The sequence below is a fragment of the Colobus angolensis genome, unplaced genomic scaffold (assembly GCF_000951035.1).
Source record: "Colobus angolensis palliatus isolate OR3802 unplaced genomic scaffold, Cang.pa_1.0 Scaffold298, whole genome shotgun sequence".
NCBI lineage: Eukaryota > Metazoa > Chordata > Mammalia > Primates > Cercopithecidae > Colobus > Colobus angolensis.
In genome coordinates this window covers 2,107,700-2,125,698 of record NW_012116243.1, presented here as the reverse complement: position 1 = coordinate 2,125,698, position 17,999 = coordinate 2,107,700, and the positions used below count along the sequence as shown (strand labels likewise).

At 37.2% G+C, this 17,999-nt stretch overlaps 1 protein-coding gene across 1 annotated transcript in view; it reads left to right on the top strand.

The window, feature by feature from the left end:
- The window catches only part of EFNA5 (ephrin-A5), a 303,193-nt gene that overhangs the window by 246,695 nt on the left and 38,499 nt on the right, over nt 1–17,999 (top strand). The window contains exon 2 of the mRNA XM_011949313.1: nt 7,661–7,953. Coding sequence (XP_011804703.1) covers nt 7,661–7,953 — 293 coding nt within the window. The remainder of the gene's footprint in view (nt 1–7,660; nt 7,954–17,999) is intronic.

The following is a 17,999-nucleotide window of genomic DNA, read 5'->3' as shown; positions in this document are numbered from 1 at the left end:
TGTCCTGCCCATCTCCTCACAAAAACATATTTATAAACCAAACCCATATCTGTTGCAGGACCCATTATCCCCTTTTGGGACAAATGAAAAATTATACTAGTTAAAAACAGACATCTTATTCTGAAATTAGTCTTTAAATCAGTAATAGTAGAATTTGAAGACAGTGCTCCCAAGATACATTCACTCTAGAATTAGTTTAAAATTTTGGAGGAACCCTAAGCTGATAAATTTGCTTAATCTTTGACCATAAATCATATCCTTCTTTTACATTTCAATTTCAGAATGTAATACATTAGGTTGCCTTGTAATTAAAGAAGTGACATTGGATTTCTGTTCAAGTAGGAATATTAAAACAATCACCTCTTTGACAGATTAAAATACATTTAAAATGTAATAATCAACTATCCAGTTCATGAGAAATAACATTTTCATTATTGAATTCTTTAAAACATAATGTGAAGGAGGATGAAAGTATCTCACAGCTTCCTAACCTCTAATAACACTGTCTCCTTTCAGTAATGCTGTTTCTATATTTATGGAGTGAAGAAACTTCACTCAGGAGCTACTTGATAAAATACCTCCATACATATTTCCCTGGAAGCAGGCTCTCTGCTGTGCCAGCAACATATGCTAAAGGCCAATTTAGAACATTTTAAATATGCACCATACCCTTCCTTTTGCAGCTACTAAAATGAAATGCGTTTTGGCTTTAGCAAATGAGGATGGAATAAAAGGAGGAACACTGCAGGGCAAAGTGGCTAAAGATGAACTCAGAGAAGGAGAATTATGGTGCTGCTCCTCTGCAGCCTGAAGCCCAGGGCACTGCCTGAGTGTCCTTTCAATGTGGCCTCCCCAGCTGTCAATATCCACAACACTAGAGTGTGGTGTCGAGGAGGAAGTCAGGTCAGCACCATGAAAATCATAAGGAGGAAAAGTGAGGTGATATCTACTTACCTTAGTAAAGAGGAACCAGGAGACAGGGTCAGAGTACATTGATAACTTACACTTGAGACTAATAAAGGACCTAGACTATTTAAGTAGTAGATGTACCTTTTGCAGTCACCCAAGTTTGAAAGTGAAGTACTTTGGAGGACAGAGCTCTTATGGCTTAGGCTACCTAATGTCATCAAACAGTGCTTTGCTTCCTCACTCAGTAGAAAGTTGAGGGCACACTGGTGAGATCTAAATGAAAAGGTAGTTATCAACTGTTACCTCACTTCTCTTGTCTTTATTTCATCTGAATTCTGAGACTGAAGTCATGACTTACTTCTTGCAGACAGGTTCAGTACAGGGAGCAATTTTTTTTTTGAAACAGGGTCTTACTCTGTTGCCCAGGCTGGAGTGCAGTGGCACAATCTCGGTTCACTACAACCTCTGTCTCTGAGGCTCATGTGATCTTCCTGCCTCAGCCTCCTGAGTAGCTGGGACTACAAGCATACACCACTATGCCTGGTTAATTTTCTTTTTAAAAAAAATGTTTTATGGAGATGGAGTCTCACTGTATTGCCCACGCTGGTCTCAAGCTCCTGGGCTCAAGTGATCCTCCCACTTCAGCTTCCCAAAGTCCTAGGATTACAGGTGTCAGCCACCATGCTCAGTAAGGGAGAGACATTAACAGTGGCTTTAAATTGAAAATTAGAATTTATTCAGCATACAATGGAATGTCGTAGGTAAACACTGAGAGACAAACACACTTTCCAGAAGCACACTTTTCAGCTCTAATCCCAGCTTCAGTTGTTACTTTTGCTGTCAATAGCCCTGGAAATGTGCTTTTTATCCAATGCTCCAGGTGGTCTCTGGTTCAGCAAGAACTACCGTAAAGTACATAATTCATTTTTGGTATTTGAGATGATTGCAAAGGACTAGTTGCCATGCTGAATTTTATTTTCCTAAATTAACTAAAATTACGCTTTCATAATATTTATGACATTGATTCTGAACCAGTCTACTGCCAAATTTTGATAAATGTTTACAATGTATTCTTGCCATAATAGAGTACATATAATATGAAGTTTATCCTTGAACAATGTGGGAGGTTAAGGTCACTGACCCGGCATGTAGTTGAAAATCCAGGTATAACTTTTGACTCCTGAAAACCTTAGCTACTAATAGCCTACGTTTGCTTGGAAGCCTTGCCATTAATATAACAGTCAATTAACACATATTTTGTATGTTAAACATATTATATACTGTATTCTTATAATCAAGTAAGCTAGAGAAAAGAAAATGTTATTAATAAAATCATAAGGAAGAGAAAATATAATTAGTCTTTTTAAGTGGAAGTGGATCATCCTAAAGGTCTTCATCCTTGTCTTCACATTGAGTAGACTGAGGATGAAGAGGGATTGGCTTGCTGTCTCAGGGGTGGCACAGGTAGAAGCAAGTCCACATGTAAGTGGATCCATGCAGTTCAAACCCGTGTTGCTCAAGGGTCAACTATTTATTTTCACAGAACATTGACCTAAGTGGCCATGCAGTCTGGTGGGGAGCAGGGACCATCTTTTTGTGCATATGAGATGTTTCTTGACTCTTGAGACTTTTGCACTGTGAAAACAGGCAGCGCAGTAATTGTTTTACTCAAACACAATTGCTTTTCTAACTATGGTAACTGAGCGTGCTTTTACATTGTGAAGCACTGTGATAATTTAGTAGAGATTGTATTGTAATTATTGCTGGCTTGGTATAGAGCCAGATGTTCTTATAGTTAAAATTATGTGGTGATCTCAGAGAGAGGTATAGAACTGCTGATACAAGGGATGGAATTAAAAATAAGACACGAAGAGAAGACATTTACAAGAAAATTTCCAAGAAATTTACAAATGTGTTAAAGCAATGGCTGTGTTACCCATGGCATTTGTAAATATTGGCATGCAGAATCAGTCTTCCTAGATGTCAGTTTCCTCTTTTAATATGAGCTAGAGTTCATGAAAGCTATTTCCTGATGGAAAAAAGATCCCTTTATGTGAATGGCTGCTGACATGTTATTCTGTGAAAGGATGAGTCAGGAGCTAACCCTGCAATCTGAGGCTTATTCTAAATGTTGACACACCCCTTAGCTTTTCAGTTTAGGAGTTTGGGACAAACCTCGTGGAGGAGACAGTAGGGCTGGGACACCTTGCTGCAATGCTCTGCTAGAAGATCAGTGTAAATATAAAGGTAACGACCAAACTCTTAAGAGGGTCGTTACTATGGCTGGTGAAGGTTTGGAACCATTGTGGTTAGGAAGACAAGAATATGCTTCAGAACCGTGTAAGACTTGAGTTCAGATCCTAACTCTGCTATTTATTAGCTATAAAAAGTTGGACAATGCCCTCTCTGAATGTCCTCTCCTCATTGGTAAAGTGAAACTAATTAAAACTACACAATAGGGTGGTTTGGAGGATTTCATACGATAACATATGTAAAACACATAGCAGATCCTGGATGCAGCAAATGTTTGTTGCATCAGTGAAGGAAGGAAAGAACTGAAACCTCATCAAGAATGAAAATGGGTCCCTCTGGAGGAATACAGAGCTGACCTAAGGACTTGGCTCTAGCAATTTAATCTCTCACAAAATGGAAAAGTGAAGAGCTTTGGTTCCGAGGTCAGACTGGGTTTGAATTCTGCCTCCCCTTTTTCTTTACTACTTGTGTAATATTGGGCACGTTGCTTGACTTCTTAATCTGAATTTCCTCATCTTTAAATGGGTGTAGTAATAATAGTGGCTATTCTGTGGCATTGTAATAGAGATTAAGTTGAGATAATGAATGTAACATAATAAGCACTCTAATATTAGCCAACTTATGTGCTCCTTCACAGTATGGTCAGAAAAGAATTTTTCCATTGGACTTTATACCCAGAGAACATGATTTGATATATTAAGGCAAAAACCACAATTACTTTTGCACCAACCTAATAGCATTAGCATATCTGATCCTAAACTTTTCTTTGGATTATACTTGAGTACGTTATGTAGATACATTTTATGAGTTCCAATTTGGCATTTTAAAAATATTTATATTGTCCACCCTTTGAAATTTATATTAGTAAACTATATGAATTTAAGATCTGAAACAAAAGTGTAAATTGATTCTATAGTAAATCATCATCTTTTCTTTGTCATATGGCTAAAAGGATAGAAATAGTAATTGTGGCCGGGCACAGTGGCTTACACCTGTAATCCTAGCACTTTGAGAGCCCAAGCTGGGCGGATCACGAGGTCAGGAGATCGAGGCCATTCTGGCCAACATGGTGAAACCCCGTCTCTACTAAGAATACAAAAATCAGCTGGGTGTGGTGGCGCGTGCCTATATGCCTCCTACTCAAGAGGCTGAGGCAGGGGAATTGCTTGAACTATGGAGGTGGAGGTTGCAGTGAGCCGAGATCGCCCCACTGCACTCCAGCCTGGTGACAGAGTGAGACTCCTCTCAAAAAAAAAAAAAAAAGAAATTGTAATTTCTGGGGCAATCACATGTTTAAAACAGGTACCACAGTAATTCACTTAACACTTCATGCGAAATAAAATGTCACCAGAAGGGATAGCTGGTCAACACAAAGTAGAATGTGTCTTCAACCTCACAGTTTGCTTTAGTAAAAATTTAGCACATTAACAGGGATAAAAGTTAGGAAAGGAGAGAAAAGTTTTAGGCATCAGGAAACTGCCTTTCTTGTTTTCAGTTGTGGAATAATGGAATTGTAGAATAAAGGAGTAGCAGAATGGGTCCAGACAATGGCAGTTTTAATTTTTACTTTCACTTTGAGCAGTGCCAAATGCTAGCAGAAGCTAAAATGAGTGACACTTAGGGAAAGAAAAAACTTCCCCCTTGAATCTCTTTAAAATCTATAATAATAATATAATAATATAAAGTGCATCTGGGCATTGCCTTCTGCTGCAGTTCTTGTCTGGCTGTTATCCAAAACTGTCAGGCTACTCTGAGTGCTGATGCTTCATATCCCAGCACCCTTTTATCTGAACCTTGCAGTGTCTTTTCTCTGTACTTTGGTAGTGATGTTACCTTGATGTTAAAAAATCTTTTAAAAGCAACACAGGCTTTCCTTGCATCTTGACAAATTGTTGTCTGCTAGTAATGAAGAAAAAGTAAACCCGTGATCACTGCAAATATAAATACTTCTGAGTGTTTTCGGTTTTTTTTTAAAAAAATGGTTATGTATTTTGGGATCCTCTAGCCGAAAAGTGAATATTCTGAGAATTTTTCCTTATTTCTCTTGTGTAAATCAGCATGCTACTTTTCAAGAGCCAGAGTCAAGTGGAGTTTCTATGGATCATTTGACATTTAAGGACAGAATTTAACATTTCTATATGATTTTCCTTTTGGATTTTTAAAAGGGGAAACACACATATTATTTTTATCTCTGTTGTATGTTCTTACTGCTATTATTTTTAAATCAATATTTTATTTACTTATTTTCATATGCTTCGGTATATCCTGATGATGGTAGCAGTGGTTTACATCTACACAGTTCTTTCCATACATTTCCTTATCTAAGGCTTGAAGCAGCCACAGGAGGTCAGGAAGGCAGGTTCTCATGATTAGTCCAACTTACATATGAAGAAACTGAGGCTCAGAGTGATTTATGAATCTCCCACTCAACCAACAGCAGATCCAGTTCTTAAATCTAGGTCTACTCAGTCAAAACGAATGGTGTCACCACTTTTTCACAATGTTGTCTCTCAGAAGAGTATTTTGGCTTATCAATGAATATTTAGCATCCAGAGTGAAAGTGGTATATTTCTTTCTTTTTTCTTTTTTGAGATTGAGTCTTACTCTGTCACCCAGGCTGGAGTGCAGTGGTGTGATCTCAGCTCACTGCAACCTCCGCCTTCCAGGTCTGTGCGATTCTTGTGCCTCAGCCTTCCAAGTAGCTGGGATTACAGGCATGTGCCACCACGCCTGGGTAATATTTTTTGTATTTTTAGTAGAGACAGAGTTTCGCCATGTTGGCCAGGCTGGTCTCAAACTCCTGGACTCAAGTGATCTGCCTGCCTCGACCTCCCAAAGTGCTGGGATTACAGGCATGAGCGGTGGTATATTTCTACTGGGGTGGACTTTGGTCAAAGCTGTGAGAGGTCATTTTTATGTCAATGTTCGAGTGCAGCATTTTATGGGGAATATACTGGGAAACTGGAGACTATGAGAAGGGGCAAGAATCTAGAATGATGAGGAGCCTGGGAACTATACTAGAAAGAACCAAAGGAATCAAGATTTTCAGATGTCTGCAGAAAGGAAGATACAGAGAGATATAGCTGACATCTTCAAATGTTTTATGGACTCCCTTGCAGAAGAGGAATTTGATTTGTTCTTTGTAATTCCAGGCAGCAGAAGTAGGACCATTGGGTAGAAATTACACAGAAGTGGATTTATGCTGAATATAAGAAGAAACTTTCCAACATTTAGAGATGTCCAAAAATGGAATAGACTGTCTCACTGCCACTGGGAAGTGTTCACGCTCAGACTGTCCAGCTCAGAGATTATATGACTTTATGAGCATTGTTTTTCAGCAGTAACAGTTTTATGATGAAACTTCTAAGGGCTCAGAGAAGAATTTCCTCATCAGCTAAAAACAAAGGAGTTTTGTATGCTTTTCCACCGTGATTTTAGACTAAGAAAGTTGTATGCATAACAGTTCCTGTTTCACACATCGTTGTGTTTTGGGAAATACTGTTCAACTGCTGGGGAAAGACACATTAGTTAAAGCAGACAAGCAAAACTTTTGTGAGATGAGAATTGAAGCAGATAGTGTGGTGTTTGTGGTGGGGAGGGTGTGTATTCACATGTGTACATTTTTAACTAGGATGAATTTGCCATAGCTTTGGCTATTTTCATTGGCTTTGTTACTTTTCATTACTCACCAGCTCAGCTCTAGAACATGACCTGTAGAATTAAAAGAAATGAGGGGAAAAGTCATTTGATTTAGATGGGTTGTTTTCTCAATATGGAAAAGATGCTGCATCGAAAGCGAGATGCACTAAAATAAGTTTCTGACGTCGCAGATCTAAGAAAAGCACTGAACTGGGATCCGAAGTCTCCACACTAGGTTTCGCTTCATCACTCACTGCTTCATCTTTATGTCTTTTTATTTTTCTCTAAAATGGAAGTGTTTTAGGAATTTTCTTTCTAACTGTAAAATGTTATGATTCTAATTCTCCCAATTTTATGGCTCTAATTCTCATTTGCATAGAAAGTGGAAAATGGCCTCAACTACAACAAAAAACAATTCAGTCATTTATTTGTTCTTTAATTTCCTCATTCATTTATTCAAAAATAGTTATTAAGTGAAACACTATTATAAAAATAGAAGAACTTTGTTTTAATATATGATTTTTAATAATGAAACATGGAAAACAGCACATTAGTACCTCTATAGAGTTCCACAGTTTGAAAGGGTGATATTTAATCTAATATTTAAAATGAAAGCAAAGCACTTTGTTTGTAGGATATTTTGAAACAAATATAATGGAATCCCTCTGTAAAATGGCTTTTTGTGGCTTGGATTGGGAATTGCAACATTTCAAACCATGCCCCAAATCATAATGGCATTCAGTAAGAACTTACTATACTAGATGCTTTAGCTCCAGAATTATTGAATAGCTTAACCACTGATTCCAAGCAGAAAGCCCCTTCTCTATGAATTATCACATGTTTCTTCTTTTTCTAACAGATTCCAGAGGGGTGACTACCACATTGATGTCTGTATCAATGATTACCTGGATGTTTTCTGCCCTCACTATGAGGACTCCGTCCCAGAAGATAAGACTGAGCGCTATGTCCTCTACATGGTGAACTTTGATGGCTACAGTGCCTGTGACCACACTTCCAAAGGGTTCAAGAGATGGGAATGTAACCGGCCTCACTCTCCAAATGGACCGCTGAAGTTCTCTGAAAAATTCCAGCTCTTCACTCCCTTTTCTCTAGGATTTGAATTCAGGCCAGGCCGAGAATATTTCTACATCTGTGAGTATATAGAGATTTATCATGCTGTAGGGCAGCTGCAAGAGCCCAGACTAATTTTTTACCCATGTTTCAGAGAATTGCAGAGAGCTGGACTCTGCATTACAGATGTCTCCTTGTAAATGCATACATCAGGATCCCTAGATACATTAGCTGGGAATTGAGAGCACAAATTAGATTAAAGACAGAGCGCCTCTCCCCCTATGAAATTACGTGTCAGCCTGTTCAGTGAACCACTGCTGACTTGTATTTCTTTTAAATGAAAATTGCCAGGACTTCTCCAAAGCTCTGGAAAAGAAAATAAGATTCCTGAAAAAAAATTAAAGGAAATAATTAAATTTACATAGCTTGGAGTCACTGGATTTCTTATTCAGGTGTCAGCAATATCCTTTCGATCATCCACATTTTCAGTGGAGGAAGCCAAAGCTCCTGGAAATGTCAGCATGCTGACGATAAATGCTCTCTTTGCACCAAGGAGAAAAGATAATTTTTAAGAGCAGCTCTGTCTTTAAACAGGAAAGAGTTGTGAAGAAGTGTCTGGAAGGGGTTCCAAGGGAACTGATATGAGCGAGTTTCCCACCTGTGAGCATTGAGTGACTCTGTCCTGGGAGCTCTAAAACTTTCTCAGTAGACTTCTGTATTAATCAGAATCCCTGGCCTTATTTCTTCTCCATTATATGCCCATCACTTCTTCAGACATCGTACTATCATATGTTATAGGTAAATGCTTCTCAAACTTCACTGTGCATAGCGTTATCTGGGGATCTTGTAATGCATTCTGACTCAGGAGGTCTAAGGCAGGGCCTGAAATTCTGGATGTATGAAGCTCCCAGATGCTGCTGCTGCTACTGAACTGTGGACCACACTTTGAGTAGCAAGATTATAGGTAATAGCTACTTTAAGCAGCTTGTTGTGTATCTGGACTTTAGTATTTATATTTAAACTATCTGGCCTTTTCCATGTATTTTCACTGTCAACCAAAGAGGTTAAAAGTTTACTAGTTAAAAAATACATTTATTGGACAGCTTAATCTGAACTGAGAAATGTTGGGGGATGCAAGATGAAAAGATATTCCCTGTTCTTTGGGAGTGACCTTTTTCTGGGGAGCAGACATGTAAATAGGCAATTAAAATATAAATCGACAATTGCTGCTGATGAAGATAAATGCAGGGAGTAGTGAGAACATGGAGACGGTTGTGCCTCACCTGCTTGGAAGAATCAGGAAATGCAACCGCACGCAGTGGGTAGAGATCCAAGTTATACCACTCAGTATGTTTAGCATCGACTTTCACCCCAGCTTGCCAGACAAACAAGAACATTCTTTTTTTTCTGACTCATTTTTTCAGTCCAAATGTGCCTACCCACTCACAGCTCACACGGTTTGAGTCTACAGGGATTTCTAGCTCCTCTCTTTCTCCAGAAAACAGAATTTTATAAGTCAGATTTCACCATCACAATGATAACTCTCACTTATATTGGAATTGAATTTAAAAAGGAAATTGAACAGTACCAGTTTTATTATTTCAATACATATTTCAGTTATTAGTCCTGAGAAAACATGCAAAAAGCCTTGATACTATCTCACATTTGATCCATAAAATAAGAAAAGGAATATTGAGTCCCACAGATGCAGGAAGCACTGGCATACACTGAATTCACACTTCTCAGGCAGCATGTTCTTGACTTTTGTTGCTTTTTTACCTTGTGAAAGAATCTCATTCAGCAAATGAGAAAAAGGAAAGAGGAGGACTTCACTTGTGGGACAGCAACTCATTAATTGTCTAACTGTAAAATACTGTACCAATTTAAGAGAAAATTCTTGCTAGTTTTGAAATTTTCTTAATGGCTTCACAGATTAAAAAAACAACAACAAAAGCAAAAATAAAAAATGAGTAGAGAGCACCAAGATGGGGAACATACCCACCAGCTAACTAGTTGATTGCCTGATTATTAAAAATTATAGAATTCATTCAGCTTCATAAGCAAGATGTTATTATTCAAATATACCCATAGCGCTTATGACTGGTTTTTCCTCATTTGTGGTTAAATTCAATATTTCACTAAAAATCATTATGTGACTTCTATAACATTCATTTAACGGAGTCATTTAACTGTCAAGGGCTTCCGTCAAAGTAATTGTTCCAAAATGCTTCAAAATATGAAGAGCTTTTCGCTGTTCAGCTGAGTTTAACTTGAATTACTTTTTTTAATGAAAGGTAAAATAGCACAAAATTAGCAGCAAAAAGATGTTCATTTACAAGAAGCACAGTGACCTAGTGTTCAGTTAAATTGAATTTTCAGCCATGTTTTCTACCCGCAAAGGCATCCTTCCCTGTCTTTTTAGTAATGAAAGAGTTTCCTCTCTTCCACCACTGCAGTCAGGAGCAGCAGAGCTAACATGGTTGTCTTACAGACGTTTAATGTACTGTGGTCATAATTAAACTAAAGGATTCTTAGGGGAGAATTGGCCCTCAGTTGAATTTTCCTCTTCCCTAATGTGCGTGGAATGAACAAGATGATTGGGAAATAGCTATTTTCACACTTACTACGTTACAAGAAACTCTATTGCTGATCTCAGAAACAAGCTTCACTGCCCACCAGTCAATTTCACAGAATGTTCTTGCTAGGACAGGAGTACATCTTAGCTCCTCATAGCCTTAAAATCTTTTCTAACTTTTCCTAGAAAAAAGAAAGCCGGCTGGGTACGGTGGCTCACACCTGTAATCCCAGCACTTTGGGAGGCCCAGGTGGGTAGATCACGAGGTCAGGAGTTCAAGAGCAGCTGGCCAAGATGGTGAAACCCCATCTCTACTTAAAAAAAAAAAAAAAAAAAAAAAAAATACAAAAATTAGCTGGGCAGGGTGGCAGGAGCCTGTAATCCCAGCTACTTGGGAGGCTGAGGCAGGAGAATCGTTAGAACCAGGGTGGCAGAGGTTGCAGCGAGCAAGATTGAGCCACTGCACTTCAGCCTGGGCGACAGAGTGAGACTCTGTCTCAAAAAATAAAAATAAAAAAAAAAAATGGAAAGAAAAAAGAAAACTAACATCCTGCTCTATGGTACTAGGAGTAGACTTAAGACTTAAGTATAGTAGAAACTGTGGAGTGCTAAAATTCAGATACAAACACAGATTTGGAGGAAGGGGAGAAAAGGATTTCATAGCAAGCTATTCACCTCGTTACTCAGAGAGAACACGAGTCAGAGGATTCTTACCAACATTTGCCTTATCCTCAACCAGATTTCTTTCTTTCTTAATGTCTTTGAGTTTTATAAAATTAAGAAAATATGGTAGTTGAAAATATCCTAAAAGAAGCTTCCAATTTACTTTAAAAATAAAACATCCTTTGCAGTTCTAGTCCCTTTATTTTAACTCCCAAGAATAACTCTATGCTATATTCTCCTTTCCTTGGGAACAGATAGTATATTAAGTTGTTATAATTGCTGATTATTGCTAAGGTAGACTGGGGCCATCTCTGAATCTGATAAATACTGTTTTTAATCCACAGGAGTTATTTTGTTAAGAGATTGGCATACTAAAGTAATTACAGAAAGTTGGTGGTATTTATATCAATGATAAATTTGCAGAACTGCCAGTCAATTGATTAAGGCAATAGTTGTTTATATAGACTTCCTAAACGAAACAGTAATTTTAAAAAAATTCAAAAATTCACATTTTAGCTGGATATGATAGCACATGCCTGTAGTCCCAGCTGTTGGGGAGGCTGAGGTAGGAGGATTGTTTGATTCAGGAATTAGTATGTTTTAATGAGAGATCTATAATAAAGAAGACAGTCGTCGTTTTCTGAAAATGATACTAAAAGAGAATTTTTCCAGCATTTGTTATATCTGAGTTATTACTGGGACATTCTGTGTTACTATGGGCATCATTTTAAAATCTATAGTATGTAGATGCTTAAATGTATGTGGTTAACTGCTAATTCTCAGCTTTACGTATTTAGATTGAAAGTTTGCAGTCTTAAGCCATTAGGCAATTTTGATATGTACTGTATAATTTTTAAAAGAAAGTAACCTAACTTCCTAAGAACTATCTTATTAAAATGATCAAGATCAGCTTCAGAAATCATTCGATTGTACAATACAGTTATTGACTAACCTTTTAAGAGTATCTTCAGTAAAACTAGTAAAACAGAACTAATTTGAATAAAGTCCTCATTTAACAATTCGATGTGTTTCAAAACCTTATTTGCATGTGAGTTGTTTAGAATTTAGAATACAGTTTTTTTATAGAAGTGCAAGTTTTCCATAATATGGAGAATCTGCTTAGCCATAATCTTGATGAAAAGCTATGTGTTTCAATGAAAAATTGTAGAAAACAGCATCTATAAGAGTTACTCAGCAAATATTTATTGCATGGATAAATGCTATAATAAGCCACATATGGCAAAAAAACAATTTTTTAAATTTCTAATTTTTTTTTTTAGAAAAGCAGATAAATTACAGGGCACAAGTTTTACTGCACTCTCTGCAGCAGTTCCCTAGTATTTTTGTACTTTAAAAAATAATATGCTAGGAATGCATAACATCAAAGCAGAGAGTGGAACATGGTTGTTGTTGTTTTTGGTTTTTTGTTTTTTTTTTTTAAAGAAAACACAGACTCTGGTAAATGTAGCTTTGGGTCTGAATCCTCTTTCTGTGCTCTTACTAGCTGTGTGACCTTGGGCAATGAATGTACATAACCTCATTGAGCTTCACTTCCTTCCTGTGTAAAATGGGTATAATAATCACAGCTCTTTTCTGATTTTTGAGTCTCAATTGATGAAATATTTTTTAAGGAACCAGTTGACTGCTAAAATAATAACTTCAGTAATCCAAATCCAAAAAGTTTTGCATTTTTTGAAAAGTTAAGGCAACTTAAATATCCCAGATTGATATTTTAGTTCAGTAAAAAATTTCATAAATGCATAAAGATTAAGTTTTAAGACTATTTCCTATATTCTTAAGGAGCATTATGCTAGGATTGTTGTGCCTAAGGAATGCTTCATTCCTTTTGATGTCTGGTTTTTCAGTGCCTTTCTTTAGTTGTCTACATTAAGAATTATTTTGCTCTGGACAGTTCACACCAATCACCTTTTTTACATAGTTTTTCTTATTGAAATAGAAGAGTGTCAAAATGGCACAATTATCAAAGCAGGAGGTAATCTTTTTCGCTATTCACTGTCTTTTATTCTTGCAGGGGAAATGACTTGTAAGTACAACGTACTTTCTTACAATGAAAAACTCAATATTTGCTTCAGTGTGTGTGTGCATGTTACTTTTGTTATTGAAAAATGTTTTTGATTACTGAAGTCTTATTTTAGCATTATTTACTGTAGCATCAACTTCGCTAAGATTGAAGAGGTTTATAACTGAAATGTTCTGTAGAACTGTGGTCAACTACTAGTGCACCTCTAGTTTTTCAAGCATGTGTACTAGCACATGGTACTTTAAGGCACACTTGTATTAATACCGAAAAGTGGAAGGGCACTGTTGGGAAACTGACAAATTTTAACGTTTTCTAAAGTGGAAAAGTGGGGTGGGGGAGGGGGAGGGATAGCATTAGGAGATATACCTACTGTAAATGACGAGTTAATGGGTGCAGCACACCAACATGGCACATGTATACATATGTAACAAGCCTACATATTGTGCACATGTAACCTAGAACTTAAAGTATAATAAAAAAATTTAAAGAAGAATAAAGATGGCACAAAAGTCAAATAGGAAGTACCCAGATATAGATGCAGAGTACATCTTAGTCACCAAAAACTATTTCGTTTTTCTTTTTTTTTTTTTTTTATTTTGAGACGGAGTCTCGCTCTGTCGCCCAGGCTGGAGTGCAGTGGCCGGATCTCAGCTCACTGCAAGCTCCGCCTCCCGGGTTCACGCCATTCTCCTGCCTCAGCCTCCGGAGTAGCTGGGATTACAGGCGCCCGCCACCTCGCCCGGCTAGTTTTTTGTATTTTTTGGTAGAGACGGGGTTTCACCATGTTAGCCAGGATGGTCTCCATCTGCTGACCTCGTGATCCGCCCGTCTCGGCCTCCCAAAGTGCTGGGATTACAGGCTTGAGCCACCGCGCCCGGATAGTTTTTTCTTTTTAAGTTTTATTTTGAGAATAGAATGGAGCAATTTTTCTCCACTGGAAAGCTGGCATATTTTTTAAGGATTATATCGGGTCTCTATTTGAAAATAGTCCTTCTATTCGCTTTGTATACTCCCACAGGTCTTTAGTGAAGCTTCAATAATGCACCTTTTTATTTCAAGAATGAGTTTAGGGAATTGTGTCTGTTTCAAGTTGTCCCTAGTCATTATTTAGGAAAGCATGAGTGAATTTCAAGGGCTCTTAAATGAAGGTTAAATAAAGAACATGAAAGAGGATATTTAGGGACTTGTGGAAATTATTCTGTTAATTGTAATTTCCTCTTATGAAAACAGTTGTTTACTGCCAGGTGCCCTCTTAACCTTCTGAGCAAGCATGCACAACATCAGCTCAGGTGCTGCTGGAGCTAGACCTGTCCCTCTGCCTTCTGGTAATGGCTTTGCCCAGCACGCTTCACATAGTTTGAGTGAAATCAAAGGTGGAGGAGGCAATTCATAGGAACACACAGGGTATTGAAAAGTATTTTTAAATTTGTTGGCAATATTATTTGATGAAGTAGCATGGATTTTAAAAGGAAATGCATGCCCTGTGAAGTGACTAAAGGTTGAGTCTAGTTTAACTACTCTTTAAAAAGAATCAGAGAAATTAGTGCCAGGTCTGTGAAAAAGGAAAGTGAAGCACATATCACTGCTTAACAGATTTTGACATTGGGACCATCTTGAAAGTTTGCAAAGGGAGCCTTAAAACTTACTGAATAATCGGGACTTGATGGAAATTCGTGGTATAAAGCCATAAGAAACTGAAGACTCCTAAGTACCCTTCCCATTGTCTGAATTTTTCAAAGACTGTGACACTCAGATAAGAAGTTCAAAACCAAAATAATTTTTATTTGTACTCCTTTTAAGAATTCAGAATGCTATTATAAGACAGAGGAAGCATGTAGAGTTCTGACCTCCTAAGGAAAAATGAGGAATTATGTCACCTTTTGCTTCCTTTACCCCACTGAGACTAAATGGTGAAATGGAAACAAATTAAAGGATTGTTCTTTTTATCCCTAAATGTCAAACGTGGCTGCATCTCCTAAAGAAATAATGCACCTGATTAATTGTGTAATTTCACAGGGAAGCAGTAATTCTCAGCCTTATAAACATGTAATGTACTAATTTGGTTTCAGAGTTAACTGAAACAGTTTAATGAACTGCTGTATCACGTGTATGTACAGTGTTACATAGAGCAGATGCCAGGAAAAAAGGAAATAACACACCAGTGACACTTGGAATAGCAGTGTTTATACTTCATTGACTTTGGGTTGTCAGCATGCTATTCTCTGTGTTTCCCTTAGTAACTTATTAAGGCAACTGAATTTCAGTGTGATGATGTCTGAGTGTCATTTCTTGTAAATTACACAAGCATGCACACACCAAATGCATAGTCAATCTTTGGGAAAAAAATAATACTTTCTAGAATAGACGACCAAAATATTATCCGCAAGATATACGCACAGAGTGAAAGGTTACTCTCTGAATCTCGTGCATGCTGGAAGAACAGCATTTGGGCCTTTCATCAGAAGAAATACTATTTCTACAGACTTTCCCACTCATCTATTCTTGGTCTATTTTCACCGAATGGTCGTGTAACTCTTGGTTTGAAAGTTGTCATACAGCCTCACAGCAGGCTTATATTATCTACAGAGTTCTTTATGAGGAAATATAAATCACCACAAATGAGACTTTTCACAGCCAGAGATATGTAGAAATTTGTGTCAGTGCTTTGCTGGCCTGCTAAAAAATATCTCCAGGCTCCGAAGCCCTCACAACTCATCCTTGCTCCCTACCCTTTTGGGAAGCAATTCTCAAAACTTGAGATTTATGGTCCAGAGAGCTGATAGTGGCTATAAAGTTTTCTATTTTCTCGTTTCTTTAATATTAATGCAGAGAATGAGGCATTATCATTCATTATTTTAGTTCATGAGTATCCTGTGGGCTTGAAATATGGTTCCTGGGGATATGGCTTACCTCTGTTTAATAGGGGAAATATGTGGACTTTGGCAACAGGCTTTTTTTCCATCGAATATTTTAAGTCAGATTGTATAAAATCCACATTAGGAACAGAACTTTAATATATATGCTATGTATGGGTTTGGTTTTAAAGTTTAAAGCTTCACAAAAAAATTAATTCATTCTGAGCCTCAAAAGTAAAATATCATGAATTGGAGAACAGCCAGTCTCTTATTGTTGGAAATTGGAATGATAATATCTTTTCATTTTACTATTTTTAGAGATATACAGTATTTCCAACTAGCTTTATCTACATTAATGTTAACTAAGTTTTAGTTTTTAGTTAGCATTCCCTTTTGCATGTAAACCCATAAAAACAAATAACATGTGCTCTGAATCATTTTTAAGAAGAATGTATATTATTTTTAACTTGCCCAATTTTTAGTACCTCTAATATCAGACTTCTAATGTAAATTTGCTTTGCCTGAATTTTTTTAAAAGACATTTTTAAAAGTTCATTTTCTCCTACAGTAAATTGTTACAAATTCTGACTAAAATCTGAATTAAGTTTTACTGTATGTTTTGCTTTAACAGTTTCTATTGGTCCTCAACCTTGATTTCAGAAATACTTGCTTCATTTTAGGTGGAAATTTTAATGGGCAAATCTAAGTAAGCAAGGAGAATAAATTAGAGGCTAAAAATGTGAACAGGGAAATGTTTTACTTTTAATATATTGCTTAGAGGTCTTACTATATACAGTGGGGGCAGTTCAGTTCAGTCAGTTTTGAAGCAATATGATGAATACTACAATGATTTAAATGAAGTTTAGTTCAGCCTTTTGCTAAAAGTTTACTCATGCTTTGACTAATAACTCCTCCCATAACACTTGTTCTGATAGTCGTAATTAGAGTGATTTAGCATGTATTGCAGGTACTATGTGGCAGGCACTGTACCTAGCCCTGTATCTGTTTTAAATTGTTGAATCCTCATCTGTGAGGCCGGTACTGTCATTATCTATCATGTAGATGAGGAAACTGAGGCTCAGAGAGGTTAAGTGACTTGCCTGAGATCGTGTAGTTAGTACTAGGGTCAGGATTTGAACCCATGCAGTTTGACCTCAAGCCTAGAGTCTTTATTCACTTATTTCATAATAAATATTTTAAAAGAAGTTAAAAGGAGACAGATTTCAAGCATCAGTGGCAAGTCGTTATCTAAGTTCTACCTTCACCTTGGAACTTAGGTAGACCCTGTTCTCAAGACAGCTAATGTGAAATGTATAGGGGAATTTCATGTCAACTTACTCCTGAAATTCACATACTAGGAAGTAAATGGGTTTATAGAACAAAGCAGAGTACTATTGAATGGTTTGTGGGGTCAGACATGATGACATAATGAAATGTGTCATTCACCATTCCTGTTTCAATTGTGATGAAGGCTTTTAATGATTAGCAAGAGTATTGAAAGTATATGTCTCTTCAGTACCCTGAGTCATTTTTCAGAGGTTAAATTTCATTAACAGAATCAATAGCACAGTGTAGGCATTGGTGGATATATTGCAAAGCCTGGTGAACAACTGTCTCAGCATTGCAGCTTGTTAACATGGTGCGCCACGCCGGTACTGTCATTATCTATCATGTAGATGAGGAAACTGAGGCTCAGAGAGGTTAAGTGACTTGCCTGAGATCGTGTAGTTAGTACTAGGGTCAGGATTTGAACCCATGCAGTTTGACCCCAAGCCTAGAGTCTTTATTCACTTATTTCATAATAAATTCCTTACCTTATCTAGCCTTAAGCAGCACAGCAGCGGCAAATTATTGTTTCACTTATTGTAATTAGTTACACTTGCTGTTGCTATTGTTATTTAAAATCCACCAGTTTTTCACAGACTTGCAGTTACTATACATCTTTGCACAAGAAAGATGAGTAGAGCTCCCATAAGGGGAAATACACTTTGAG